Here is a 19,194-nt window from a genome sequence, read left to right as displayed (position 1 = left end):
TCAAATCCTGCTTAAAGGGGAAATCCAGTCTAAAAATAAGTTAGTCTGATAAAAAAAGAGTAAAATCTTACGAGTTCAATGGTAAGAATTTGACTGTAATTTGATGAAAAATAAGGAAGTTACTATTTTTTTGCTGATTTCTGCAAAACATTTCTAGTACAGTGGATAAGAATATGCAAATGAGTAACCTGACCATGTCATAACCTCACAATTTTCCATTGATCGTGCGTTTGAATGAAAAATTGGAAATGTCAAAATTTTATGTACAAACTATATGGCAAGATGTGAGGGGATGACATGCTCACTTTGCCTTTGCATATTCATATTGACCGTTCAAGAACTATTTCCTCAAAAAATAGCGAAACTTCAAAATGTTATATAACTTCAATATTTTTCATGCGATTTCGATCACAATTTTACCATTGAACTCGTAATATTTTACTTTTTCTTATCGGACTAACTTTTATTTTGACTGGATTTCCCCTTTAGATAAAGGTTTAAACTAGTTTCACAATTAAAACACTTATCTCAACTACGCTGCACTCACTGGCACATTTCTAAATACTGTATCAGGCGTGGATAATATTTTGACATGATTTTTCCTCTAATTTCTTCAGAAATTGCATCTACATTGAACTTGTCACCGAAATGACACTATACATGATGCATAATAGAGACAATGGACTTTTAGAGGCCTAGATTACTTTAATGTTTGTTTGTTTTTTTAACTTGGGAATGCTAACTTGTGGGTTCTTGGCGGTTCTGTGGCATAGTGGGTAAAACTTTCGACTCCCGATCGGAGGACCAGAGTTCGTGTCACGATTCAATCACGATGTACAATTTCTCGATGGTAATGATTATATTAACATCATTTTCATTTTATTTCGAAAATTTGGGAATATGGACTTGCAGGTCATCGACAATGAAGTTGGCATACATGAGGATGACAAACTTAAAAGTCCACGCAGTTTTTTGCAAGTTCTCACGCTAAAACATCTAAATATCCATTATTTGTGGTAATATCATTGAATGAAATTAAATCTAGTCTGGATATTAGATAAATAGCCATGTTTAACAAAAAAAAACAACAAAACAAATGAAGCATTATCTTAATTCAGGCATCTTCTGTAGACATGTAACTTAAAGTCAATACTTTTGTTGGATCAGCCATGGTGCATTATGGATGTCAAGAAGCTGACGCTGATTCACCGGGTGCACTTCACGAGTTCGACACCCACGAATCATACAACCCATGAGTCATAGAGCCCGCGAGTTATACAGCCTGTGAGTCCTGCAGCCCATGAGTTCGACACCCTTGAGTCTTACACCAGGCAAGCCAGGCCCACGAGTTTGACACGTAATAAACAAGACCCACGAGAAAAGCACATTTACGGCCCTGCGATGTGATTATCGAAGTCGTGGATCGTTTTTAACTTGTGAGGGTTTTTTTTTTTTTTGGGGGGGGGGGGAGGGGGGTTGTTGCTTAGAAAAGTGTCAAACTCGTGGACCTTGTTTGCCTAGTGTCAAACTTGCGGGCCTTGTTTGTATACTGTCGGACTCATGGGCTGTACGACTCGTTTGCTGTATAATTCGCGGATGTCGAACTCGTGTGGGATGACAACGAATCTCTTTGCCATCCTTTCAAAGTCTGAAATTCTTTTGAGTTCTGAATCGAATTCCAATGTCACCATCATTGTCATTTTATGAGTTTATAGGTTTAATGAATTCATTTTTGCTCCTGTCACTGTTTCTATGCCAGTATCGGGCTTTCATACATCAGCCATGGTGCCTTTCAGAACATCCACAAGCTGATGCGGCATCACCTCCCATGAGGTGAAGTCAACAGAGGTCGCATTAGATCTTCATCCTTCGTCTATCCATGATCTTCATTTTGGTCCGTTGCTAGCTTCCATATTCTTAGTTTGATAATTGCTACGGAGGACATGCTGTTCAGAGACGTCTCTGAGAAGCCAGATCAAAAGTTTTTGCCTTTGTGACATAAATCATTTTACCGCACTTAGACTGTATTGTCAAGAATCGCAGAGCATTCACCTCCAAATTCTTCTGTTACCATGCAAAGCACAACAAAATGTGTTCAGTTCATCCATCACCTCAGCTGTCCCACTTCATAATTCAGCCCTTGTATGTACATAATTTCTAGGACTCCACGCATTTACTGGCTGCAATACCACTAGTTCCTTATAGGTAAGGGGAAGGTAAAACAATGTCGAGACCGATGAGTCATTTCATGCTGTATTTCCAAAGCTTGGTGAATCTTGAAATGTTAAAGCTGAGATGATGATGAACTGGAACGATTTACCTGTGCCTTGCATGGTAACAGAAGAAGGTGAATGCCCTTCAAACTCTTTACAGTCCAAGTGCGGTGAAATGGCTAATGTCACAAAGGCCAAAAACTTTGATCTGGCTATGATACCGCCCTGCTGAAAGGTTTTAGAGCAGCATGTCCTATGCAATTATTAAACAAGAATATGAAAGCTAGCAACAAACCCAAACGAAAGACATGGATGGACAAAGGAGGAAGATCTAATGCAACCTCTGTGGACCTCAAGGGAGGTGCTGCCGCATCAGCTTGAGGACATGCATCCTGGAAGTCACTGTGGCTGATGAATCGGAGCCGATACTGGTTTGGCAACAATGACATGAGTAAAAATGGATTAATAAGCCAGTTCGGAGTTCCACTTTGCGCATGAGCAGAAACAAGGTCATTCGGACCAACAGGCATGTTGGTTTTTAAATTTACTGGGATAAGCATCTGTCATGTAATGATTATTCATGTAATCCTTATAAATGCTGCTTGCCAGCACATCCACCTGACAGCAAAAGTGGTATTTGGCAATATCAATAGAAAGAGATTGTCAATACATCCAATGCAAAATAATGAAATGGATGCTTTCTCAAGTGTGAATTGACAGATCATTCTGCTCATCTGGTCTACGCTTGTTTGAACGGGATTGATGAATCCCATAAATTGTTACGTAAAGCTTATGCATTATGTCGCTCTGAAAACGAGTGAAGTGCCCCTAACCAACTGAGAAAAAAAAGAAAGGTCATTCGTACCAATGTGCCCATGTGCTAACTCCGAACTGGCTTATTCAACATATACCACACTCAGAAAATGACCATTATGGACATTGGAATTTGATTTGGTTCAGAACTCATGCGCAAATGAATGTCAGGCTCTGACAGGATGGAGAGATGATTCCGCATCAGCTTGGGGACATCTTGTTAGGCACCATGACCTATGAATCGGAACCCGATACTGATAGTGACAGTAAAAGTAGTGAAAATGAATTCATTCAACCAATAACAGAGTTACAATGATAGTGACATCGGAATTTAATTGTGACAGTGTTCATGGGCAAACGAGTGTCAGATTTTGAAAGGATAACTTAGAGCTGGTAAATGACTCCATCATTTTCAACATATCGGTATTAAACCAGTGGTAATCATTTGAAGCATTTCGATGTCGGACCCTCAATAATTTCATCGGAAGTAAATCATGCTGGAAAAAAAAAACATAATAATTAGCAAATAATTTTTATGAAACATCATATAACCAATTCTACTGTGAACAATGTTACATTTACAAAGTTTCTTTATACTTTCAGATGGAATACAAAAATTTTAAAAAGAGGTATCACAAATATAATTGGTTAGTGTTGACTATGAGTATGAATGCTAAAGATATTTTCAAAGCATAAATTACAAAACCTGACTAAACAAAAAAAATATGCCTCATATGATCTATGAAATCAAACTCTTATTACTGAACTATCATTGTCTAATAACCATTTCAGATAATGTCCCATGAATTGGGGAATTGCTTATAATAAACATGCCTTTATAGTCACATTAAATGATTTGTCGTGGTAAATTATGTTTCACACACCTTGCATGCACACTAAACATCTTAAAAGACTTCAGGATTATTAAAAAAAAACATACTAAATTCTCTTTAAAGGATTCGAGTTTGTCGAGAAGGCAAAATGCAGATGTAATCAAAATCTTCTTTTCCTCATAGCTAATAGTGTTAATCTTTAAGGGTTGTCTTAAAGTAATTGCTAAATTCAGTTGAATTTGGTATTTAGACGAAACTCCAATGTGAATTTTGTCATCGACGCCGCTGTCTTTGCCGTCACTGAAGTCAAATGTATTTCAGCAGGTGTTTGATGATTTAAACAAAATAATTAAAGTTAAGATTCTACTTTAAATATACGAGTTAATATATCAATTTACTAGTCACCAAAAGGGACATTTTGTTGGTTCTTATTTCGCACTCCTCCTGCCCTCTTGAACATCTACAGAAGAAGCAAGGATTAGAATAATGGCTCATTTGTTCTTTTTTAATGAAATATGGCTATTTATTTAAAGCAAAAGTTCAACTTGACAGACATGTGACATGTGGATTGAGTGAATACAGCAACATTAGTAGAACACATGAGTGATAGTTTGAGGAAGATCAGACAATCCGTTCAAGAGTTATGAATTTTTGAAGTTTCTGCTCGCTCACTGCTGGATGAGAAGACTAATACAGCTTGTGATGTCACTGTCATGTGTAGAACGATATAAAGAAAATAAAAACAAAATTCAACATATTTTCACTTTTCTTGCAAAATAAAGAACACTTGACTTGTCTCTGTCAGAAGGCAGGAAGAATAATATCCCTAATATAAGTCACTGACATGTCGAAGAAATATGCACGTTTTTCAAAAAATAAGATTTTGTAAAATTCTCTTTATATTTTCCTTACATTGTATATATCGTTCTACGCATGTGACATCGCACACTGTAGTAGTCTTCTCATCCGGCAGTGACAGTGCAGATACTTCAAAAATTCAAAATTTTTAAATGGATTGTCCGCTTTCCCCAAACTTTTACTGATGTGGAATTCTACTAATATTGCCGCATTTACTTCACCTACATGTACACGAAGCTGGACTTATCCTTTAACATCCAGACTAAATTCCAATTAATATAGTGAAATAACCAGAAAGTAATGAATATCTAAATTAGCATAAGAGCTTTTGCTGACTTAGTTTGTCGACCCTCACTAATGCCCATTTTGTTGTTGATGACCTGCAAGTCTCTATTGCCAAATTTTCGAAAGAAAATAGTAGAAAAAAAAATCAAAATAGTTTAAGTCATACTGCGTATTAATCAAATGAATACAAATTCAGTGAAATCAAAGGAATAAACAAGCAATCAGATATTGACGTTGATAAAATCATTACCAACGAGGAAATGTACATATTTGACTGACCCAATTACAAACATGACTTACAATATTTTACGAAATTTTAAAAGAGACTAAAAGATATCTAAAATAATCTCTGCTATGTCGTAATTCTAGTCTTTGACGTCGTCTTCATCTTCGATGTCGTGACCAACGTCATCATCAAACAGAACCATGGTCACCTTTGATTTCTCATTTTAAGGCAACTTTTATTCAATCAGGTGGTTACTGATTGCAAAGATTGATTAAAGTTGTGAATTTACATGATAAAAAGATTCATTGTAACTCATTTTTGATACTGGACATAAAAAAAGGCATTTTGGAGGCTGATTTCCAGACACCGCGCATGCGCACTTGAATGTCTACAGAAGAAGATCGGATCACAATTAGGCCAAAATCTTTTGTTTTCGTAAAAAGGGATATTCATTTGATATCCAGAACAAATTTCAAGTCATTTAAAAAATTTTTCACAAAAATATACAAACTTAAAGGGTGAAACTTGAAAAATTGCACAAATTTTGTAAAATTTTGTTGAATTTTGTCGACATCGTTGCCCATTTCGTTGTCGATGACGACAAACTGAGGGCTTATATTGCCAAACTTTGCTTTGCATCATGTTTCCCATCTTCTGAGGAATCTAGAAATACCAAAATCTTTGGTAATCAATGAAAAATAAAGGCATGGGGACCCATTTATTAGGAAAATACCCAAATGCTATTCCCCCCATATTCGCGAAGAGGTCGTTCCGGAAGTGACGTCACAAAACGTCACAGGGCGGGTCTTGGGACCCAACTTTTTTTTTGTTAACATCACTTTTCTGACTCTCCGGACCAAGGGCTACATGGAAACAACAATGAATGTTAGGTGCAGAGGGGGTGCACGTTGACCCCTAATAGCCCATGGCCTACTACTTGATACCTACGTGATTCTGGATTGCTTGTACACAATCATGAACCAAGTTTGTGTAGTCTGCTTTCTGTTTTGTTTTGTTTTTATACCGATTTTGCAGGTGGTCACAGGTGGATGTGTTCATGGCAGAAATACGCAAATCTTATGTCCATATACATACAGACATTGCAACATAAAATGCGTAAACATTGATAATTGCGGACCCAACCACAAACTTCATTGAGTACATTGTATATAGTGTATATATATAGTGTACATATTATATATAAATTATTTTCTAATTGATATACATCTTATCTCTTCGTATCCACGCAGGTCTACTTTATATAGGCCTATATCTTACGCACCTATATTAAGATAGGTTGCCTTTTGTCTGTCCACCCTCCTGCTCTAATCCCCCTCCCCTTTTATTGGGCCCCTTGCCCATGACCTAGCCTACCCTCTCCTTTTGTTTTCTTTATTCTGTGTCCCTAACCTGTCCCTGTCTGTTCTTGTTGTGTGAAGTCCTTGTAATCACGTGATTGCATTCTCTGCATATTTTTGCCTCACATCTGACGAAGATACTGCTAGGATCGACAGCTCAGGCCCCTTTTGACTCCAAAAATATAAATCATAGAATTAGAAGGAAAGACGTGTAGATCCTATAATGAAAGAAAGGTATTATTATTTGCAGCTTATACTGCATATCGATAAGGAGTAAGAGGTATAATCATGAGAACATAATGTGCTACTCAGACCTGTGTGTGATGATGAGGGGAGGGGTTAGAGTTTATATAGGGTTGGGTTGGACCGGGACGTCCTTAAGCAAGACCATTCCCACTCGGATTCCATCCGGTCACATGGGCGTTCCCTATACTTTTTTATCATTTATTTTGTTTACTATCATTATCATTGTTATTATTATTTTGCTTACTATTATTATACTTTAGATTCTTTAGATTCCAGAGTGTGTTATTTCTTTGACATCGCACCCGAAACATATCATTTTCATTTTGAATTTTGTTTTAAGTTTTGCGTTGTTAAGTTCTTTACAAAAGTTTGTGTAACAGGGCCTAAACGAATACGTTTTTGTGAGTCGTTTGTTTTGCTTGTTTTGTGTGACTTGTTTCTCTGTTTTGAGTCGTTTTAAAATGTCATCTTTTTGTAATCACTCTAACGCCGTGAAAGGCAGCAAATTAGGAATTTCATTTCTCTGCATTATGATTTACCTTGAATATGTCTTCTGTTTTTTTGTTGTTTTTTTAGCTTTAGCAATAAAGATAAACGTTCCTATTCCTATATCAGGCCGAGTCGATGTTTCAGACATTGGAGAATTGTGTTCTTTGTTCTCCTTATTACAGTTGAATCATTATTCTTTTTTATGACTACTATTTTGTGCATTGTTTTGTTGTTGTTGTTGTTTTTTTTTGTTTCCAGCTGTGCGCAGTTCTATTCAGTTGCATGTTAATGTTCGTCACCATTATTTCACGGGGCGTGCACCAGCTTTTTTCAGGGGGAGGCCTGCTGGGGTGGGTTTATTTCTGATTCCACTTCCGGGTTTCGTAGCTTGCATGGTGACGAGTGACCGATCCCGTTCTGAAGTATTTTGATATAAGCCGCATGAGCGAGCCGGGAGAGTCTGAATGGGGGTGCCCCATCACCTTTGAGACCATGGAGATTTAAATTATGCGTGCATATATTATGATATAAGTAAAACATTTTTGTAAGGGGCTGAAGGGGGTGCGTTTGCATCGCACCAACGCACCGCCCCCCCCCCCCCCCCCCCACGAGACGTGGTATACAAGTGGTTCCGAGCGTCTCTGACGATGTATAACATTGATGGCCTATATGCATTTATTTTTTTCTCTGCAGGTACATAAAGCAAAACTGTCATTACTGTCTCTAACAATATCCTGCATCTAATGAATTATTTAACATTTGGGATGATGTATTGTTCGCACATTATACAATTATTATTTATCGAGTGATTAGCACGTCTTAACTCAAGCTCCGCTTTCTGAGTAGAGATCACTGCCTCAGTCTTTTCCATCGCTTTTTTGTCACTATTGCAAAGTAAAAGGCCTATGCAGTCCTCTCTCATATATACATTCATTCGTACACATCTACGTTTTGGAACATACTTTTACATTATTTCACTGTCTTGTACCATCAGAGGCTGTTAAACAGTAATATTGTTTGTCAAATGTATGTCCTATACAATGTACCTGTATAGGTCTTAATGACTTTTGTTAGATGGGGGGGGGGGGGGTTGATTCACAATAAGCTTATTATCATTGATTGATATCGATGTAAGAGGATTTCCCATCTATTCTAAGTCATGTCTCATTCCAATTCGTCCATTTTTTCGTACTTGAGTGTGCTATCAAATTAGTTCAATTCAATTTGATTCAATTCAATTCATTTATTTTCATTCTTCTTCTTTTTTCTTTTTCAACAAAAACATAACACAAGATAGATGAAGTTTTACATCATAAACAAAGAACATTTGTCTTAATTAATAAATGGTATCAATAAACATAGGAGCGCATACTGGCAAAAAAAAAAATAATACAAAGTCATGCTTCAGTTGAAAAAAAAAAGGAAGAAAGAATAGAGAGGTCCACTAAAAAGTAAAGCTTGTAGATTGTGAACCACTCATAAAACCTATGAATTACTTATTTACAAACACTAGCCCTGTGACGAATTGATGACAGGACGGAACAAAACAGAAGAAACACAACATGACACAACTTGCCAGAAATGATGAAAAGTATGGAAGGAAAGAAAGAAAAAAAGAGAGAATGAAAGAATACCTACACGCTGAACAAGGGAAATGGAACAGAGGATAGAGAATGTGCTTCATAGAGTTGGTGCTGCATGCAGCTGATCAAGGATTGTGATGGCTACTTTTTTACGTAATAATGAATTCAGTGTTTGAATGATTGGTGGGTGGATGATGAACCCTGAGGTTAACAAAAACTATAGCTGTTTATGGAAAAAACATATCAGGGAGGATTTAATAAAAAAAAGTTTCAATTTGCGCTTAAAAGAATACAAAGATGGGGATTTTTTTTTTATTTCACAGCTCAGTGAGTTCCAAAATCTAGGACCGGTGTATATAAATGTATTCTGAGCCAATAAAGTTCTCAGGAGGGGTAAATGAAACTCATTAGATTGTCTAGTGGGATAATCATGAAAAGACTGGTTCCGTGGGAACATTGCATTAAATACACTGGGAAGTGCATTTACATTGTAATTGAACATAAACTGACCTAGTTGCAAAAAAAATACAAATCTTTAATTTTCAAAATATCATGTTTAATAAATAATGGCTCTGTATGGGAACGTGGCGGGACGCCACAAATAATACGAATAACCTTTTTTTGTAACAAAAGTAATTTATCTAGTAAGTTTTGATGGGCACTATACCCCACGCTAGGAGCCCGTAATTAAGATAAGGTAAAATTAGAGAAAAATACAACGTCAACAAAGAGGACAATGGAATATGAAACTTGAGTCTATTAATAATACCGATATTGCGTGAAATTGAATGTTAGTAATATGCGGCCTCCACATAAGTTTATCATCCACTGTGATACCAAGGAATTTTATATGAGAAACTCGTTCTAACAAAGTGTCATCAAAAGCAATACCTGTGTCTAAATCTTCTAAAGAATTACTAAAAAGCATATACTTAGTTTTCTGAAGATTAAGAGAAAATTTATTAGCTCTTATCCACTGAGTTACTTTTTCAATTCGGAATTAACTACAATGTATGCGTACAAGAGTATCTGGATTTTGGTGAGAAAAGAAAATATTTGAATCGTCAGCAAAAAGTATAAATGAGAGTATGTCAAATGATCTGCAAAAGTCATTAAATATAATGATAAAAAGTAAAGGTCCTAATAAACTACCCTGTGGGACGCCACGTTTAATGAATTCTAAACTCGAGCTGTACTCGTTCAGAGATACATATTGTTTTCGGTTTTGTAGGTAACTCCTGAACCACTCCAAGGCCTTCCCGCGTATTCCATAATGAAACAGTTTATAAAGTAATATTTCATGATTAATTGTATCGATTGAAGGCCTTGGAGAAGTCCAGGAAGATACCAATAAGATGAGAATGATTATCAATAGTGTGCGCAGCATGGTCAATAAACTTTAAAAGAGCATGAATGGTGCTATGTTTCTGACGGAACCCAAATTGAGAATTAATTTTGTAAAAACATTATGCAAATTCAAAAAATTAATTGTTCTTGTAAATATCAATTTTTCCTGCTGACTACCGTCATTTTAAATCTATATTTATATCTCCTTCATCTGAACACATTTTTCTTTTTCTTTTTCTTTTTCTTTTATTTTATTTTGTCATGTTAATATTGAAAGCAAATTTGTCCCAGATGATCTTGGAGGTGAAGAAATGACATTGAATTTCTTTCTTTAGCAAAAAAGGCTGCTGAAAACTGCTAATCCAATAAAGGCGAGCCAATGGAGTAAAATGGAGTCAAAAGGGGCCTGAGCTTTCGATCCTAGCAGAATCTTCGTCAGAGGCAAAATTACAAACATGCAGGGAAAGCAATCACATATAAGGACTTCACACAACAAGAACAGACGGGGACAAGCTGGGTACACAGAACAATTTCTTTCTTCAAAGAATTTCAGTTGTTGTTCATTTGAATTCCTCAAAATAAAAGAAAAGGTTGTCCAGCACAAATGCGTTTATTGGTATATGGAACTCATATACTTTTGTTATTAAGTAGCAACATTCTGGTGACTACTAATAGTGTAAATTATGCACATTCTAAATTCCTACTTCAGTCTCTGCACTGTTTTGCACAAAGTCATGTTCGGCCTCTCCATTCTGTTCACACAGACGTTTAAATAATATTGTTCAGGTGTATAACGGCACATAACTATAGTTGTAGTGTAAATTTATTTATGGGTAAATTTTGCTCGTATTTAAACATCTTTCCTCATTTTAACATATCCGTACACTACTTATCTATTCATCTGTTATCAAAGCAACAACACCCAAAAGAAAAAACAAACAAACTGTCACCCACAGTTGGGTTTTTCACAATTTTGCATTCTATAAAGGCTTCTTTGTTCTCGGTTTTAAAACTCTTCTCCGTATCCCATTCTTTAAACACAAAATATTCTTTCTATCTGTAGGCCTCTTCATCTATCACAGTGTATAATTTTATTATGTTTCTATTGATTATGCATAAACCTATATTCTTTGTATCAAAGGATTCAAATGTATGCAGGCCTAAATATCTACATTGCACATGTCTATCTTGTCGGCTACCTACCGAGGAAGAAAGACAAGGGGTCACTACCCCACACGAACCTCACACCATGAAAAAGATTGATAAAAGAAATAGTTGATGCTGCTAACACTCCAAACAAACAAGAAAGAAAAAAGTGTATGATTATAGATTATTAGACTTCTTTATTTATTTTGACATAATGATAGAATGATTTGGTTGTCCCCCTCCACTTATTTTGCATGTTACATAGGAATACATAGGATCTACCACTTGGATTCCCCCCTTACTTTTTTTTTTAACCCGGAAGTGGCACTATAAAAAAAAAAATGGTGGTTAAGCCCTTGAAAAGTGGCACCAAAACGATATTGCGCTTAAGCCTTTTTTATTTGTTTGTTTGTTTGTCAGCAGATTAACCCCGGAAGAGGCACCAGAAAATTGCGCTTGAGCTTTTTTTTTTTTTCTTGTCAGCTGAGGAAACCCAGAAGTAACACCAGAAATACACTGCCCCCCTTTCAAAAACGCAGTGCAAAATACTACTGAGTAGTAGATTTCAAACCACTCAACAACAATGATGCGATGATGAACAAACACTAGTAGTCATGCTGCCCTCTGCTGTTTAACTCTAACCCAACAAAACAGCTTCAGCCTTTGTGGCCCTTTACATCAGTCACGATACATCAATCGACACACTGCACAACACACAATTTACATGTACCATAAACTGACTGCATGCGCCCGTATTCGTACCGTCCGTATTCGTTTAGTGGTGAAGTCGTCGAACGCCTAGCTGTGTACTACGGATACCACAGAACTCAAGAGTTCTGTGACGGATACGCGGACGGGCGGCGGGTGAACGGGAGTTGAATGACGAAAGCTATACTATAGGCATAGCCTTCTAAATTATACTTTTCACGTCTGGCGAGTTGGGGCAATTTGCTGAATAACATTCTTCTTTTGAAGCTGTTAGTGAGTATTTTTGTCGAAACACTTTTTAACGAGTTTGAGGGTTTGTTTTTGTTGTTGTCATTCGTATTACCGGGGCACATTTTGCATCTATCGAACTACCTCCCAGATCTGGATCATTTAGTACGCTCGCAGTACAACACCATTGTAGTAGTCCCATGTATTCATATTGATGTATGCAAGCGGAATCAACTTTTCTTTGTCGTGCTAAACGTAAAGTTAGGCATATCGGCGCCGGCATATCAAATTTTGCGTAGCCTTAGAATCTACACTGTAGGTTCAATCTACACATTTTAACTGTGTTTACTACTGTTTGATATCTTGATCTCATTTCGGCACTGCTACTGCTAGACTAGATCTAGATTCTATACAGAGTAGATCTATAAATTTTACAATGTAATCTCAGTCCGGGAAACCCGCTCATGAGGACCGCCCCCGCGTACGAGGATGGTCCCTCCTCATGAGGACCTCCCCCCGCCTCATGAGGCCCCCCATTTACTTCTTATTCATCTCACATCTGACGTATAAATTGTCGCAACTTTGCACGGTGATTTTTTGTTACACACACATGTCCACTATCCATGATGAAAAGAAGAAAAAATCCTGTCTGTTTTTTTTTTTTTTTTTAAATCGAGTTTTAATCAACCGATGCAGAGCGCCCATCAAAACACGGGCGCCAGCGCGTTCGCACAATGCAAGACTGCCGCACCTAGCGGCCTGATCCGACTAAATATTTTCGATGCTTTTTTCTGCGGCTCTCACCTCTCCGCGCACGAATCAGCCTCGTGAAGCTGAAGTCTGACATCTTTTTACATAAATTCGTAACGAGAAAAATTAAATCAGTACTAACCTGATCTCGTCCATATATTCCAAATTACTATTCCACACTGATAGAGTAGGTGGGTAGATGACATACTCCAGTTTGTTAGCAAAATAATCACTTTGTAGGTATGACGAGTAGATCTACACTTTCTTCGTCAATTCCGCCCACGATTCCGCCGTTTGGGCGCTTTTTCTGGAATCATCCCGCGACGCGACGTATGTCGCATCACATCTCGCATCCAGCACATACCACCAGACTGGTATGTGCTGGATGCGTGATGTGATGTGACGTACGTCGCGTCGCGGGATGATTCCAGAGAAAGCGCCCAAACGGTAAGCGGGCGGCGGAATCGTGGGCGGAATTGACGAAGAAAGTGAACTCGTCATACCTACAAAGTGATTATTTTGCTAACAAACTGGAGTATGTCATCTACCCACCTACTCTATCAGTGTGGAATAGTAATTTGGAATATATGGACAAGATCAGGTTAGTACTGATTTAATTTTTCTCGTTACGAATTTGTGTAAAAAGATGTCAGACTTCAGCTTCACGAGGCTGATTCGTGCGCGGAGAGGTGAGAGCCGCAGAAAAAAGCATCGAAAATATTTAGTCGGATCAGGCCGCTAGGTGCGGCAGTCTTACATTGTGCGAACGCGCTGGCGCCCGTGTTTTGATGGGCGCTCTGCATCGGTTGATTAAAACTCGATTTAAAAAAAAAAAACAGACAGGATTTTTTCTTCTTTTCATCATGGATAGTGGACATGTGTGTGTAACAAAAAATCACCGTGCAAAGTTGCGACAATTTATACGTCAGATGTGAGATGAATAAGAAGTAAATGGGGGGCCTCATGAGGCGTTCCCCGGGGGGCCTCATGAGGCGGGGGGAGGTCCTCATGAGGAGGGACCATCCTCGTACGCGGGGGGCGGTCCTCATGAGCGGGTTTCCCGGACTGATCTAGGTCGGACCTGTTCTGTACTCTGTAGGCTCTAAATTTACTGTCTGTAGATTAGAATTAGAAACTACACAAATGTACCTAAATGGTCTACTACCTAGACTAAAATCTATATTCTAACGTTATAACTAACGTTAATATACCTGGGCGAAAATTTGTGTTTCTTTTTCACCTTACACAAACAGAGATAACACTCTTTTGACTCGGGGCGCTCCTTCAGCATGCTCAGTAAATTTATTATTGCACTATTAATTAGTATTAGAAACTCTACTGTGTGAAGGAGTGCCCCAGGGGTAATTTGGGAGTAAGTTTTATGTTTGGCTTAATTTAAAGCTTAGTGTGCAGACACTGTACTGTCTGTATTTCATAGGAGCAATTGTCACTATGATTAACCATGCTGTCTGACTGTTGTTGATTATAATTTAATATGACCATAACATTTTTCTTTCACTCTGTCACAGATTGTTTGTCTGGAAGTCCACATTAACTAGTTAGCAAGATGATGGCAGTTTCATGAACAGGGCTTTCCTGGCCAGCCACATATTTCACAAGCAGTATCAAGAGAACGCCACGCGCCATGTGACTGAAATCTAGAGCCAAACACGCGAGATGGAAAAATGAGTTGGGTCTTGTACTCCGATATTCGCTGGTGGACTTGTAACGTTTTTGGAGGAGTGAGTGTGAGGTGAAGCATTCGAGCCGCGAGTGTGATGAAGGTGCAGCGTCAGAAGATGGCCGTCATCCGCCTACACCGTCGCGTGGTCTACGCGGCCATCTTACTCCTGTCTGTTCCGTTCCTGGTTCTGCTCTACTACGTGACATCCGATCACAGCGGTAAGTTGTGCGTATTCTGATGTGGCTTACTATTGTACTTTCTGTTGCATAGTTTGTGGGTGAAATCTTAAAGGCCAAGTCCACCTTCATATATATAAGGATTGAGAGAATGCAGCATTATTAGTAGAACACATCAGTGAAAGTTTGAGGAAAATTGGACAATCCATTCAAAAGTTACGAATATTTTAAGTATCTGCGCAGTCACTGCTGGAAGAGAAGACTACTACAGTGTATGATGTCACATGCGTACAACTATCGAAAATAAAAGGAGAATTTCACAAAACTTTACTTTTTGAATAAAGTGCACATTTCTTCGACTTGCTACCGATGTATGTTAAGGGTAATATTATTCCCCCTGCTTTCTGAAAGAGAGAATTTGAGTGTTCTTTTGTTATGCGAGAAAAATGGAATTGTTGAAATTTCTTTATTCTTTCTTTATATCGTTGTACTCATGTGACAGCACAAGCTATAGTAGTCTTTTCATCCAGCCTTGACTGAGCAGAATCAATATCAGATACAACGTAGATAATGATATCACCAAGCTAGTGCTTCAATTTATGTAACTGTTTCTGAAATGTTTTACTAATATTTTGATGGTATTGTCCAGAATGGAAATTAAGTGTGGGTAGGCACCTACAGAATTTATCTTGTTCCTACGTTATCTGTATCAAATATGTTCAATATGTACTACATGTATTTTTTGGTTGTAAATCCAATAATCACAATTTCAGACATATGATTAGCATGTACATGTACACTTGTACAGTAGGACCATGTCACTGCGATTGCTTATACTACATAGAAAGGTCACCTCGTTTGCCTTTCTCAAAATATTGTCACCCTTTCTTATCATTTCACATACACATGTAATTATATATTTATGTATTTGCAAAAAAAAAATAGTGTTAGTTGTTGTTGTTCTTACACTCCTGAAAGAAAGTGTCAATGTTATTGTTATGTTATTGTTATATTGCTTATTGTTGGAAGAAAGACAAATGAATATTAAACCTGAAACTTGAAACTTGAAACTAGAAAGATAAAGGCACACCTTGGTGTCTTTTTATGAGATGTGACCTTGTCTTCCTCATGTTTCAACTGACTTGACAGAAGCAGCAAGGGAGAACAGCAACCTCCTGGGATTCAACAGTCGAGAGGCCATCTTGGCCGACAGGGTCAAGGAGATGGAGCACGAGAACCAGATGCTACGACGACAACTCAGGTGTGTGGAGCCCTGTGATTTAAAGGACAAGTTCACCTTCATAGACATGTGGGTTGAGTGAATGCAGCAATATTAGTAGAACACATCAGTGAGAGTTTGAGGAAAATCGGACAATCCGTTCAAAAGTTATGAATTTTTGAAGTTTCTGCTCAGTCACGGCTGGATGAAAAGACTAAGTAAGCTTGTGATGTCACATGAGTACAATGATATAAAGAAAGAATAAAGAAAATTCAACATATTTCCATTTTTCTCGCATAACAAAAGAACACTCGAATTCTCTCTTTCAGAAAGCAGGGGGAATAATATTACCTTTACCATACGTCAGTAGCAAGTCGAAGAAATGTGCATTTTATACAAAAAGTAAAGTTTTGTGAAATTCTCTTTTTATTTTCCTTATACTGTAGTTGTACGCATGTGACATCATACACTGTAGTAGTCTTCTCTTCCAGCAGTGACTGCGCAGATACTTAAGATATTCGTAACTTTTGAACGGATTGTCCAATTTTCCTCAAACTTTCACTGATGTGGTTCTACTAATATTGCTTCATTCTCTCAATCCTAATGTATATGAAGGTGGACTTGTCCTTAAAGGGGATGGTACAGTATTGGTGGAGATGAGAATTGGGCTTTTCACTTTATGCGAGATACCAAGAAAACACTATGATATATACAAGTAGTACAGAGCATACCATTTTAAGAGGAATTCAAAGTTTATTTGATGAAAATCGGGTTTTGAATGACTGGAACATCCAAAAGCAAAGTAAAACAAAGCGATCGTAATAAAGTTTGGGTCCCACACTTTATTAGAATCGCTCGTTTTTGGATATCTCAGCCATTTCAAAACCAATTCTCATCAAATAAATGTTGAATTCCTCATAGAATTACATGCTCTTTAATATTTCATAAGAGGTTTCTCATTATCTCACCAAAAATGTAACAACCTGAAATTAGGTCTCAACCAAAACTATACGATGCCTTTAAGGCCAGGACAGTAAGGCTAAGTGCTCTGCCCTGCTTCCTTCTCTTCCCTTCCTTTTTGCCTCATCCCTTTCCTTTCCATGCGTCGTCTTTCCCCTTTTCTTCATACAAAGATAAGAAGGATGATGATGAAGTAGGAGTAGAAAGGTGAAGAAGAAGAAGGAAAAGGTGGAGAGGAGGAGAAAGATAAAAGAGGAGAAGAAGGAGAAGAAAAAAAAGAAAAGAAGGATAACAAGACAGAAGAAGAGATGAAGAGATACAGCAATGTTCTTGCAGCTTTAATTAGTGTGCAAACTTGGTATAAAGGTGTAGGACATAGCATGCACATATAACCCATTCACTTTCCTTCTTTCTAGATCTTTCCTCCCCACCCCCCCCCCCCCCCAAAAAAAAAGCAGCAGCTATGATATTGAGATGTTTTGTGAAATGGCTACCCAAGAGGAAAGGCTCAATGTGTTTCGAATGGTTCAGAAACAAATCTCTCTCAGAGCCCAATTACCTAACTGTCCTGAAATGTCAAATTAAGATTGTGAGAGTTCTTGTCTTTCTTACAATGTATGTGCTGATGAGGTATCTGGGGCAATTGGTGCATCACAGATGTGGTAAAACTTTCCATAGATCATTGGCTTGGTATCAGAGCACAGTATGCATTGTCAGAAAGTTGACAGCCTGATTCTTTTAACAAATTGCATATATGGAAATGTTTGTTAATATGCACTGAATTGATCGGTGTTTTAATGAAAGCCATGACAGGAAATCATGGGCATACATGTATACATTGTTACTCAGGTAGCATTCAAACCTACATGTATGACCTCCTGATCTCTGGACAGGCGTCTTATCCACTTTAATAATCACTGAGCTTCTGCTTGACAGCCAGTGCTGGTTCTACTCCTTGTAGATTGCAGCAGGTTGAGCGTAATTACAAATTTGAATCCAAATTCATAAAATTCTTCCATCAAGTTGTTTTTATTGCAACAGATTAACAAATCACCCTACGTTGATGTTAATGAGCACTGAATGGATCAGTGTTTTTAGTAGAGACCATGACAAAAGAAATCATGGGCATACCCACTGACTTCTACTGAAACACTGATCAATTCAGTGTTTATTTACGTCAACATAGGGCATTTTGTTAATCTGATTCCTTATCTTATCTTCTTCTTTTTGCAGCATATCACAGAGTCAACTGCAGCAGACGTACGAGACCTACCAGCAGGTGTTGGTGGAGAACAATAATGTGTCAGGTGACACCGGACCCCTTGAGGCCAATCGCTCCCTCCCTGTCAACTGTGTCAACTCTGACCCCATCCCTAAGTGTGAGGTGAGCTCCACTTGCACTTGTGCTTCATGGCTGTTGCTGCTCCAATGTGAAACTGCCCTTATAAAGAAGTATGGGGTGCCAGAAAGAACAGATGGGGAACAATGCTGGGCCTTTTTTTCTGCTAATATCAACCAATTTATAGGTCTTTGAAAGAAAGTTTGCAATCAAATACATTGTAGTTACAATGGCATTAAGATCTGTATAAGCTTAGTCTGCTCTTTCAGAATCTGCCCTTTAAGATGAAGAATCCATGTCTGGCCACTTTTGTTTTATTGTGATGCAAGGTCACACATTTGAACAAGAGCATAGTGTAGCTAGTACATTGTAGAACAAAACTTAAATTCCTCTCATTCTGATCTTCACAATTATGTTGAAAATTGTATCCGTTGTGAAACCTTTGGAAATTTAACAAAGATGCTGTTCCCCCTCCCCCCCCCCCCCCCCCAAAGAAAAAAAAAATTCAAATATTGGAAAAACAATAGGCAGGTGTTTATGTCTGTGCAATGTTTCTCCTTCATTATGCCTCCGCCACAACGTGTCGCTGGAGGCATTACCGTATGTTTTTGTGTTGTAAGTCCGTCCGTCATTCCGTCCGTAACCAATTTTGTGGACAGGGTAACTGAACAAAAAAAAAACGTTAAAGGTATCCTAATGAAACTTGGCATGTATGTTTTTCTCATTGTCTTCG

At 37.9% G+C, this 19,194-nt stretch overlaps 1 protein-coding gene across 1 annotated transcript in view; it reads left to right on the top strand.

Annotated features, from left to right (window-relative positions):
* Nucleotides 1-12,299: 12,299 nt before the first annotated feature.
* The window catches only part of LOC139745442 (xylosyl- and glucuronyltransferase LARGE1-like), a 33,684-nt gene continuing 26,789 nt past the window's right edge, over nt 12,300-19,194 (top strand). Inside the window, exons 1-4 of the mRNA XM_071655830.1 lie at nt 12,300-12,378; nt 14,613-14,985; nt 16,093-16,204; nt 18,356-18,506. Coding sequence (XP_071511931.1) covers nt 14,862-14,985; nt 16,093-16,204; nt 18,356-18,506 — 387 coding nt within the window. The 5' untranslated portion in view covers nt 12,300-12,378; nt 14,613-14,861. The remainder of the gene's footprint in view (nt 12,379-14,612; nt 14,986-16,092; nt 16,205-18,355; nt 18,507-19,194) is intronic.

The sequence above is a fragment of the Diadema antillarum genome, unplaced genomic scaffold (assembly GCF_040938485.1).
Source record: "Diadema antillarum isolate AM-2024a unplaced genomic scaffold, OU_Dant_1.0 seq00001265_RagTag, whole genome shotgun sequence".
Classification (NCBI taxonomy): domain Eukaryota; kingdom Metazoa; phylum Echinodermata; class Echinoidea; order Diadematoida; family Diadematidae; genus Diadema; species Diadema antillarum.
Note: the sequence above shows the minus strand (reverse complement) of the source record. Positions and strands in the feature narration are given on the sequence as shown.